This window comes from Pelodiscus sinensis, chromosome 13 (assembly GCF_049634645.1).
Source record: "Pelodiscus sinensis isolate JC-2024 chromosome 13, ASM4963464v1, whole genome shotgun sequence".
NCBI lineage: Eukaryota > Metazoa > Chordata > Testudines > Trionychidae > Pelodiscus > Pelodiscus sinensis.
In genome coordinates this window covers 19,023,847-19,035,798 of record NC_134723.1, presented here as the reverse complement: position 1 = coordinate 19,035,798, position 11,952 = coordinate 19,023,847, and the positions used below count along the sequence as shown (strand labels likewise).

The window sequence follows — 11,952 nt, the reverse complement described above, 5'->3', positions numbered from 1 at the left end:
GGTGACGTTTTCCTTGCGTCTACGGAAGTGACGCCCGAAGCGGTAGCGGTGGGTGGGTCCCCGAGCGGTGGGAGCTGGGCAGCATCTCCTTTCCCCGGTCCCTCGTCCCGGCTCGGCCTCCCCGCTCCGCCATGTCCGCGCCCGGCAGCGGCGGCGAGTTCGGGAACCCGCTGCGCAAGTTCAAGCTGGTGTTCCTGGGCGAGCAGAGCGGTGAGCGGGGCGGGGCGGGGCGGGGCGGGGCCGGGCGGGGGGGGGGGCTCAGTGGGTGGGGGGCAGGGAGGGGGAGGAGGGATCGTGCCTGGGCTGGGGTAAACCTGGGGGATGAGGGAGTATTGGGGACAGGGTGGGCTCCGTGCCTGGAGTACGGGGGGGCTCACTGGGGTAGGGGGACCCGGAGCTGGGCGCGACCTGCCTGTCGTGGGGCAGACCCTGGGGTGTGGGTTGCGCTGTGGCCAAGCGGAAGAAACTGACTTGGCTGTCTCAGGCTTGCGGGGTGTGGCCCCGTGGGTTTCCGCAGGAGCTGCAATCATCCCTTCCGTGGTTGCTAGTCGCTCGTGGTTGGGGGCAAAGTGCTCTGCAGTCATCCTTGTCGTTCAGGGGCTCGTTGCACTAGGCCAGACACAGATTTGAGCCCTGCTCACCATTCCTGGTGATGGCTGGCCATGTCCCCACACTGCTGAGTGGGGTGTTCAGCAGGCTGTCAGCTTTCCAGTCCTTAGACACAGATCAGACCTAATGTGCACCCTGGGAATCTGCTGTTCTCACATGCTCCTGTCAACATACTTGTAACACAACTGGTGACTAGGCACTAGTGTTCCAGCCAGATCATCACATACTTTCCCAAATCACTTGGCCCCGGTACCAGTAGTTCAGTCTCTGCCATTTTGATGCCAATGCAGATGGAAGTGTCTGCTTAGTATGAATGTTGCAAATTGTACTTCTGTTACTCTTCTACAGTGCAGTGCTTGTGATCTCCCCAAATCCAGTTTCCCTCAGCACTGTTGAGAACTGGGAGTGAATACCAGATGGTAGTGCAACTGAGATAGCTTTACTAATGACTGAGTGTGGATGGGGGACAAAACTGCATTGGTTCAAAATATGATTTAGTGTGGACAGTGTAGTCACACTGACCATTATACACCAATTGTGGTCCAGTCCCATCAGTTCAGATGGTTAGTTAAGACATAGCCTACTGTGTTTGCTGTTGGCATTATCCAGCTTGCAAAATTCTACTCACTTGCTTTTGAGCAGGTGTTTAAAAAAAAAAAGCTCCCTTTCTTTATCATGGGTTAAGCAAGCAGATTTCTACACCTTTGTTGGCTAACTTTCAAAGTGTGCAAGGCTTCAATAACATGCCCATATAAAGCACAGAGATTGCTATTGAAGGTCTTAGTGGGAAATTAGTCTCTTGACAAGCTGAAAGATACTAGGCTTAGTGGAATGCCAAATGTTTGTGAGCTGCATGCAGAGGGTGCTCTTGAGTAGTTTAAAAGATTTCAGGAAACCCACTCTCTGCACTTGTGGAAGAATTGTATGATATTAATGCATTTTTATTGCTCAACATAGATTAATTGAGGGGGCAGCATGCCCTAGTGCAATCAGAAAGGGCTTTTCCTGTTGCTCTGTGGAAAACTCACATTTATGAAGGATTGTCCAGTGGTTAGGGCATTATTCTGAGGTTCACAAGACCCACAATTCAAGTTCCTACCTTGCCACAAGCTTCCTGTGTGAGCTTTGGAGGTCATTTAGTGTCTGTGCCTTGTCCTTGTGTGAAATAAAAATAATAGTGCCTCCCTATCTTACAGAGGGGTTTCAAGAATAAATATTTAAAGAATGTGATTCCTCCCTCCTAATTTCCTACAACTGTGAAAACTGAAATTGATAAAAATAGAAAAAATGTTCAAAAATAAACGCAGATATTGTCTGTCGATATTTTTAAAAACTGAATTTTATCAAGCCTAATTATGATCCAAGTGCTATAATATTGTTTCAGATCTGTGTGGACAGAAATTACCATTTCATAAGTTTGAATAAAATTTAACTAAACTTGGTTTAGTTTACATTAAAATATGGTTAATAGTAGGGATGTTAAATTTTGAGTAATCGAATAGTTGATGCATTTTTGCATTGATTGGTCGATAGGGTGCCTCTGCCTTTGAAGTGCCGTATGGAGCCCTGGGTCGGCTGGGACTCACCCTGGGCTCCGTGCGGTGCTGCTGGTTTGAAATGCCGTGGGGATCCCAGCATCAAGCTCCTTGCAGCATTTCAAAGTGGCAGCGCCACATGGAGCCTGGGATCAGCTGGGGACTCTCTCACTGACCCTGGGCACCAAGCGGTGCTGCCCATTTGAAACGCTGCATGCAGCCTAGGGACACCCCAGCTAGCCCTGAGCTGAACATGGCATTTCAAAGCGGCAGCACCGCATGGAACCCAGGATCTGGCCCCTTCTCCACGTGGCATTGCCACTTAGAAATACCCCATTCTCTTCCCCCTCTGACTTTGCTGCCTCTTTCTGATCGAGGCAATGGGAGTGAGGAGAGTGACTAGTTGACTATCCTGTCGACTACCTGCTCCCTGCCCCCAACGTGTGTAAAAGAGGACTAGGAACGGAGCCAGTGGAACCCCCAGAAATAGTTGAAAGGATTAGGGACATGAGGAGAATCCTTTGAAAAACATACTGAGGGAGCAATGAGAAGTAGGAGAACAAAGAGAAGTCAGTCACTGAAGCTAAAGAAGGATAAAATTCCAAGAATAGCATGGTCTGTGATATCAGAGGTGACTGATAGGTCAAGAAGAATGAGGATGGAGTACCAGTTCAGAAGTCTATTTAGGAATAAATCAGTAAAGACTTTCACAAGAGAGGTTTCATTTGAGTGCAAGAGGAAGAAGACCAGACTGGAAAGGAAATCTAGACAGTAACTGAGTGCCCTGTTACACTTAGTTACAGTTTGACCAACAGATGTCTTGGAGAACGACATCTGTTTACAAGAGTAGCGATGTAAGCGACTAGTTGAGTCACTACTTGAATAGTTGCTTCCCCCCCAGCAAAAGTGGTGGGGGAGCAGGAGCTGGTGCTGGGGGGAGCACTGTCTCTGTGGGAGGCAGAGGTGCAGTGGAGGACCTGGCATGAGCCGGGACTGAGCAGTCTTGGCTTGTACCCAGTCCCAGACCGCTGTGGCTCTGCCTTTTAAAAATTAGTCTACTAATGATTAATCACCTAATCAAATAGTTGAAGCAGTTTGCATTGACTATTCGATTGCTGGATAAGGGCACCTCTGCCTTTGAAATGTAGCAAGAGCCTTGCATTTAAAAAGCAGAGCCACAGCAAATCTCCTTATTGACTAATCGAGCAGTCGATGGAAATTCCATCAACTACTCGATTAACTTGCTAACCAGTATTTAACATCCCTACATACCAGGTATGAAATCAAGCCCTAAGGTTCTTCACTTTTATCTGTTTTTCTCAGTTGCACCACTGCTTCTGATTACCCTCTCTTTCCACAAGTTCTTCCTTTTTTCTTCACGGGAAAAGAACATAATTTTTTGAAAGGAGCTAGCAAGTGCTTCCATATTTTAATATGGATCCCTTCCGATCCATTCCACAGAGAAGATAAGCAGTTGTAAAACTACACCATTACCAACACAGATAGTTAATGTTAGGAAAACAGTGTATTTTTAGCATTCCTTAAGCATTGTTTAGTAGCTGAATGGAGAGGGAGCCAGCACTAATCAGCTCTCCATGGACAACCCAAGCACTCTGCAGACCCCATTGGGGAATTTGCCTCATGAGATCATTCAGTTTTCTTATGTACTCTTACCATCACAATTGCCCCACTACCTCAAGGTCCCATACTGCAGTGACTCTCTCTACTGCCTTTTCAAGCTGTACCAGGCTCCCTTATGGAGCTTCTTAACGCTACAATAAAAAAAATGTGTTAGTCTTTAAGGTGCCATGGGACTTCTGTTTTGAAGATACAGACTAACATGACTACTCTTCTGACACTTCTTAACACTGAACTATCAGTCCTAGTTAATGCTGAAAAACAACTACTTAAACACATTTGGGAATAATCATATTTTGCAATTGTGTTCTGCAACGTTGATGTGCTTTAAGCATTAGGGATGTAAAATCCTGTGTAATTGGTTAACCAGTTAAACATAACATTATGGTTAACCAATTAGATAGAATAAGGGGGGGGCACTCCAGCCCAGGTGGGCTGGAGCAGCTCCCACCCACCAATTGCAGCTGGGCTGGAGTGGGCTCCCCCCACTGCAGATGGGGTTTGCTCCTCTTGACCTAGAGCACCACCCGTCCGCAGTGGGCTTTGCGAGCATGCTGTCTGTAGTAGGTGAGGATGCTCCAGCTTCCACTAGTTAATGGTAACCAGTAAGCATCACCCATTAAACATTCATATTCCTACGAGATATTGTAGTATAGACAGTTGCTTACTAAAGATGTTAAATTTAGATTAATTAACTAATGGAATAGTTGAAGCAATTTGCATTGACTATTCGATTAGTTGATAAGGGCACCTCGGCCTTTGAAATGTAGCAAGAGCCCTGCCTGCTGTTGCTACATTTCAGAAGCAGAAGCGCCATGGGAGCAGGAGGTGAGCGGGGGACTCAAGTAGTAGCTCCCCACACACGCTTTGCTTTTGAAATGTACAGGAGCCTGGGGTGGGGGGCTCTTGTACATTTCAAAAGCAGGGAGTATGGGGCCAATGGGGGACTGCTTGAGTCCCCGGCTTGCCCTCTGCTCCTGCGCACTTCTGGTTTTGAAATGTAGTAAGAGCTCCATTCTTGCTACATTTCAAAGGCAGAAACACTGCCAGTTCCCTGCTGCTCCCCTGCCTCCTCCTCCACGCGGAGATGCTGGTGGGTGGAATCAGCTTTTAAGCCAGCTCCCTCCCAGCACCGGCTCCTGCTCGCCCCCTTACTGCCTCTCTCTGATAGACAGCAAGGGGCAGGGGGAGCGACTAAGCATATGCTTATCGGATAGTTGACTAGTCACTTACATCCCTATTCCTTACAAACTAAAGAAGGTTGTAGCAAGAACAATGTGCAGTCAGTTCAAAAGCGTTATCATTTGAATATACTGTCTGTTTGGGAGGCAGCCTTGCTCCTTATCTGCCACGTGACAGTAATTGTTTTTTCCTCTCCTCCTGCAGTTGGGAAGACATCTCTGATCACTAGGTTTATGTATGACAGTTTTGACAACACTTATCAGGTGAGTGGGATTCTGCTTCTTTTATCAAAATTCATCAAATTCCTGCATTAGTTGGGAGGAACTGACCTTTCAAGAACTGTGGTAGAAACTACTTATGTCTTGGCTAATAGGTCCACCAATGGCTATCTTCCATGACATCTTGGTGCTATGGGTAGATAGGTAAGATGTAGAACCTGTGTAACTCGCCTTCCTGACAGAGACTACACTGTTACCTGCTAGCACTGTGAGTTCCCCAGCAAAACAGAATACCTAGACAACTCAGCATCAGCGTTTTGCTTTCTTCTCAGAGACTGTCAACAACGTAATTGCCTACAGTTGTGAGTTCCCATATTGCCCTTTCGAAGCAAGCACGCTTAAAGTGAAAGCATTACAAAGAAAACATAAACATAGACAAACCTACACCCACCAATTAGCTTACCAGAAAGAATTGAAATCCACCAAGGGCTTTTGTAGATGATCATTTTTTTCAAACCCCACCTCAGGGTTTCTCTGGTTACCTGTGTGACATTCTGTACTCTGCAGGAGTGCCCTCTAACCCCCAAAAGTTCCTTCTTGTCTCGTACTATATTTAAATAGTTTTTTGAAGCTTAGAGTGCTTCCTGTTATTTACATTGGTCACATCTCCTCCCTAGAGAAGCTAGGCAGTCCCACAAAACACTCACGATTTTCATTTGTAATACTATTCCAAAGCTACTTAAGCATAATTTACTAAGATCTTGCAAAGATATTGCAGACAGTTGTCATATCTGTCATACTTCGTAAGACATTCTCTCATGGATGGACTGAGGCAACTAAATGCACATGAATAGCCTTATTTGGAAGTTCATGAAGATTTTTGAGACTAATACATATTTGCAGATCAGTATAAGGTAGGGATGTCAATGTGTATCAACGTGTAGATGACTACATGATTAACTGATAAGCCTGATCTTATCGGTTACTCTTGTCGACTACATGCATCCTCCCCTGGGATGGGGAGGGGAGACTGCCATGAAGCAGCTTCTGTCTGGGGAGAGTCCAAGCTCCCCGCAGACAGAAGATGCTCTGGCATCTCATGGACCAGCTCCTGTCTGTAGGAGCTCCGAGCTCCCCACAGACTGGGGTTGCTGCCAATGGAACAGCCTCTGTCTTCCGGAAACTCGCCCCTCTCCCCATCCTCTCCCAAATAGGCGCTGCTGCCACCCCTTGCTGCTGCTTTTCTCTCAGCTGATTTTTAAACTGGCTCCCCTCATGGACCAGCTCCCGCCTGCCACCCCGTGCTTCTGCCTCTGATACAGAGGCAGCAGCATGGAATGGCAGGGAGCTCCCCAGGAGTGGGGCCAGGAGCGCACTGGCTGCCAGCCTACCCCTAGGGATTATCAAATAGTCATGTAACCGCTAAAATGTCATGCAGTTACACAACTATTCAATTACACACTATCTAAGAACCCTTGTATAAGGGGAGAAATTGCAGGTTACTAAGATTTTTTTTCTTTTCAGGCAACCATTGGAATTGATTTCCTGTCAAAGACAATGTATCTAGAAGATCGCACGGTGAGTGAGGATTCTGTAATTAATCTAGCAAATGTAGTCACAAGAGCAGCAGTTGCCCATGTACACGATGTTTCTGCCTGGCTGTTCATGCAATGGTCATTCCTCCAAGGCCCACAACAGCCTTTCCAAGGACAGTGTATAACAGGAATTGTCGGACCTGGTCAGGCTAGTAATCTGTCTTGCATGAAATTCTGTTTCTTGTTGTACTGGCTCAAACCATTGGTTCTGTTTCTGGTACTTGTGATATTATTTGTTGCTGCAGGGGAAGGCCGATAAAGCATTAAGCAAAATTGGGTCAAGTTCACAAATCCATATGCTTTGAGAAAAGAAAAGAAAATCTTTATGTTGTCCTTTTTGCTGCTATATCACAGGCATACCATGCACATTCTCATAGGTGACTACAGTGCTGTCTCTGGGACTGTCGATATAAACTAATCTAAGTAGATCAGAGGTGATTCTGTTCTGTGAAGTCACTGAAGATTTCTGAGGATAACAAGGGCCCTCCTCACAAGGCAGGTGGCTGGTTATGTCAGTAACATAACTCTAATCTATAGCATTGGGATAACTGAAATATATATCTGAACAAAATCAGTGAATGAAGGAAAATGTTCAGTGAAGCAACACAGCTAAGTGTGTAGTCTGCAGGAGGTCCCCTGTACATAGAGGCGACACCTAGATTCCTCTTGATATATTTGCCTGTTGAATTTCAAATAACTACTCTTTACTGGCTGAGCAGGTGAAACTGGCTTCCTTTGGAGACAGTCACTGCTGCACTTGAGTGATGCAATGCTTACCCTTCTGGTCGGGTGGCCCTGGGCATGTTGCCTCTGCACCTGATCTTCAAACAAGAGCAACATCCCTCTGGTCCACTATGGCAGAGAATGAATTTCCTAACTGCCTTCCCCACTCATTATTTCCACTGCTAGCTTTCTGGGTCATGTAGAGGCACCATCAAAAACCATAAAGCCTGTTAAATGTGAGCAAAGATGACAAAATGGGTGATAAGAGAGGAATAATTACACTTGCTCTCAGGTGGTCTGAATGTCTCTTCTCACAGGGCCTTGTAAACTTTAGCACCAGCCATGACTGAGACAAGATTCTGGTTGCCATGTTTGGATGGAAGCACTGCGTGCACAGTAGCCTAATTAACATTTTGGTACACATTCGGTTTGGCATCTTTGATGTATCCTCTCTAAGCTATCTTTGTTCCAGATGCTCAAACTCTAAAGCAATTCTGCACAGTACTAGCACACAAAATAGACAACTGTCTGTAGCCCCTAGTGCATGTACTTTTCATTCTCAAAAGCAACTCTTAAGTACGTTGCCAAAAAAACCCATTCACAGGCTTTGACTATAGGAGACAGAGACAAACATACTGCTTACAATGTTTTGCTTATAGGGTGTGTGACACACCAAACTAAGTGGAGTGTTGAGGAAGCTCATTTACCCTAATGAGTACCCATAATTGTCAGACGGAGCTCCATGGCACAGCTACAGCCGCAGGTGGGAGGACCGGTGAAACGTTATCCTTCACCTCCCATTATTGTTCACTAATAGGCTGAATTCTCAAGTACTTGTTGGTGGTTCTTCATATTATGAATCTTTAAATTGTCTGATCCTGGAATGGAGGACAGGAATGGGCTGCTGAGGTGTGGAGAGATTTGGTCTGGAACTGAAGCTCCACTTGCCCTTGTCTGGGTGCCACTCCCAAATCAGCATGGCTGGTAGGTTTTTCTGGGTACTTTTAGGGCTGGGGTTTTCTTGTGGAAAACTGGTTATGGATGGCACAGCCTTCATCAAGAGGCAAGATAAATTACTGTGGGATACTATGAAATCTGAGTGAGCATAGAGGGTTTACAGGTGATCCTGATTGTTAGGCTCTCAGGCAATGGCTCCCAGTGTTGTTTGTTGTAGGTATTCTATCTTTCCACAGTGGGATCCTCTCTATTTTGCACATGAGTGACAGGCCAGTTTGGAGGTTGATAACACTATATCAGGAGAGCAGACATCCCAATTAAAAATGGCTGGTGCCTCAGGCATTATCCTACCTTTGTGCTTTAGACCTTCTAATGAGAGTAAATAAAGTCTCTCTCAGCTCCATAATGAGCTAATCCTATGACAGGCTTCAGGATGGTTTCATCTCCATGTATGAGGTATGATTGAAAACTAGGGGTGTTAAAAATCATTTAATATGGTAACCATGTAAAATATGGGTAAGATCAGATGAGAAACAGTCAAATGAAACATCGGAAAATGGCAGACAGATAAAAAATAGTGACACATTTTGAAAGTGATTATGCACAAACGTTAGAATTCTAAATAATAAGATGGGTGAACTAGAGTGCCTCCTTGGTGGAATGAGGACAATCAATGGGGCACAGTCATATCAGGGTACAAAATATATTGGAAGGACAGAACACATCATGGTGGTGGGGCAGAGGCACTGTATGTGAAAGAAAATGTCAAATCAAATGAAGTAAAAATCTTAAATGAACCAAAATGTCTCATAGAATCTTTATGGATATTAATCCATGCTATTCTTATTCCATAAGAATATAGGGATATATTATTGACCACCTGACCAGGATAGTGATAATGACTATGAAATGAGATTAGAGAGGTTATCAAAATAAAAAACTCAATAATAATGGGAAATTTCAACTATCTATATACCAACTGGGTACACATCGCTTCAGGACAGGATGCAGAGATAAAATTTCTTAATATCTTAAATCACTGCTTCTTAGAGCAGCTGGTTCTGGAACCCACAAGAGGACAGACAATTCTTGATTTAGTCGTTAGTGGAGCACAGGATCGAGTCCAAATGGTAAATATAACAACTGCTTGGAAATAATGTGAGTATAATGTAATAAAATTTCCCATCCCTGTGATGGGAAAAACCTCAGCAGCCTGATACAATGGCATTTAATTTCATAAAGGGGAACTGCACAAAAATGAAGATGTTAGTTAAACTGAAATTAAAAGGTACAATGCCAAAAGTAAAATCCCTGCAAGCTGCATGGAAACTTTTCAAAGACATCATAATAGAGGCCCAACTTAATTGTATACCCCAAATTTAAAAACACAGTAAGAAAACCAAAAAAGTGAGATTGGCTTAACCAAGTAAAAATAAGTGACGAGAGATGAAAAAGTTATTGTTTAAAAAGTGGAAGTTAAATCCTAGTGAGGAAAATAGAAAGGAGCATAAACTCTGTCAAATTAAGTGTAAAATTATACTAAGAAAAGCCAAAAAGGAGTTTGAAGAACAGCTAGCCAAAAACTCAAAAAGTAATGCACATTGGCAAAAATAATCCCAACTATACATACAATATGATGAAGACTAATTTAGCTATAACCACTCCAGAGAGAGATCATGGATAGTTTTCTGATAACATCCACTCAGTCTGCAGCAGCAGTCAAAAACCAAACAATGTTAGAAATCATTGAAAAAGGAATAGAAAATAAGACAGAGAATATTTTATTATATAAATCCATGGTATGCCCTAATCTCGAGTACTGTGTAAAGATGTAGTTGCCTTATCTCAAAAAAGATATATTAGCATTGGAAAAAGTTCAGAAAAGGACAACAAAATTATTGAGGGTTTAGAACAAGTCCCATATGAAGAAGATTGGGACTTTTCATCTTAGAAAAGGGGAGATATGATAGAAGTCTATAAAAACATGACTGGTGTGGAAAAAGTGAATAAGGAAAAGTTATTTTCTTGTTCCCATAGCATAAAAACTAAGGGTCATCAACTGAAATTAATAGGTAGCAGGTTTAAAACAAACAAGAGGAAGCTTTTCTTCATATTGTGCACAGTCAGCCTGTAGAACTCCTTGACAGAGGATGTTGTGAAGACCAGGACTTAACAGGGTTCAAAAAAGAACTAGATAAATTAATAGAGGTTAGGTCCATCAATGGCTATTAGCCAGCCTGGGTAGTACTGGTGTCCCTAGCCTCTGTTTGCCAGAGGCTGGAAATGGATGACAGGAGAGGGATCACTTGAGGATTAACCTATTCTGTTTACTCCCTCTGGCGCATCTGGTATTGGCCACTGTTGGAAGACAGGACACTGGGCTAGATGGACCTTTGGCCGTTTTTATGTTTTGTTCTTAGATATCTGCTAAAAATGTTAGTGGTTACATGTGCTGTGCACTCTGCAGTATAAAGCTCAGCTTTATACTGCAGAGCCTGTAGTGAAGCCTACCTGCCTGGCTCCCTGGGAGTGGGCTTTGCTGCCCTGTTGCTGTCTACCTGGGAGCCGGCTGAGTGCAACCAATACCATTAACCAATGAACATCTGCTTATTGGTTAATCGGTTACATCGGGGTGGACAAAAGGGCCTCTGTGGGCTGGATCTGGCCTGCCAAGTGGGTTTATCCAGCCTGCAGATGCCTGCTGCTCCCTCTTCCCCGTAGGCCAGTCAGGGCCTGGGGACAGGGGAACACATGAAGTCTCCTCCCCGGCCAGTGGCATGCGGCACTTAGTCAACCGCTAGGGTTGACTCTAAGCACCACACGCCCCTTGCAGGGCTGGGGCATGGAACAAGAGACTTTGCATGCTCTCCCTGCCCCCAGGTCAATAAGGGCCTGCGGGGTGAGGGGCAGCACATGAAGTCTCCTATCCTACCCCTGCCCTGCAAGGGGTATGCGGTGCTTAGAGTCAACTGACAGCTGAGTAGCTGGCAGTTGACTCTAAACATGATGTGCCTTTTGCAGGATGGAGATGGGGGGGGAGGGGCGGAGACTTCATGTGCTCCCCCTGCGCCCAGACCCTGATTGACCTGATGTCAGGGGCACCGTGTGAAGTCTCCGCCTGCTGCCAGGAGCGCAGGCACCTAGAGGGATCATGAGAGGGGGGCGGAGCAGCAGGGGCAAAGACTTCATGCATTTCCCACACCAGGGGCAGATGACTGTTTTGCGGGGCCCCGGGCAGCGTAACTCCGCGGGGCCCCCCCTTTTGCCACGGTACATGCGCGGGGCTTTTTTAAGCACGGGGCCCGGGGCGGCCGCCCCGTTCGCCCTGCCCTATATCCGCCCCTGCCCACACCCCCAGGTCAATCAGGGTCAATCAGTGTGGGTTGGGAAGCACGGAAGTGTCCTGGCCCCGCCCCTTCTGCCCAAGGCTCCACCCCTTCTGGGGCACCCCAAGGCCACTTCAGAAATTTTTGAAGTGGCCTCCCAGCTAAAATT

The 11,952-nt window shown here is 45.5% G+C and overlaps 1 protein-coding gene across 4 annotated transcripts in view; it reads left to right on the top strand.

Annotated features, from left to right (window-relative positions):
- Positions 1 to 11,952, top strand: part of RAB41 (RAB41, member RAS oncogene family) — a 29,854-nt gene continuing 17,902 nt past the window's right edge. For all 4 annotated transcript variants that reach the window (XR_012906873.1, XM_075940795.1, XM_075940797.1 and 1 more), the window contains exons 1-3: positions 1 to 210; positions 5,169 to 5,227; positions 6,707 to 6,760. Coding sequence is in view for 3 of the 4 variants with exons in the window: in XM_075940795.1 (XP_075796910.1) it covers positions 132 to 210; positions 5,169 to 5,227; positions 6,707 to 6,760 (192 nt within the window). In the remaining variant the exon portion in view is untranslated. The remainder of the gene's footprint in view (positions 211 to 5,168; positions 5,228 to 6,706; positions 6,761 to 11,952) is intronic.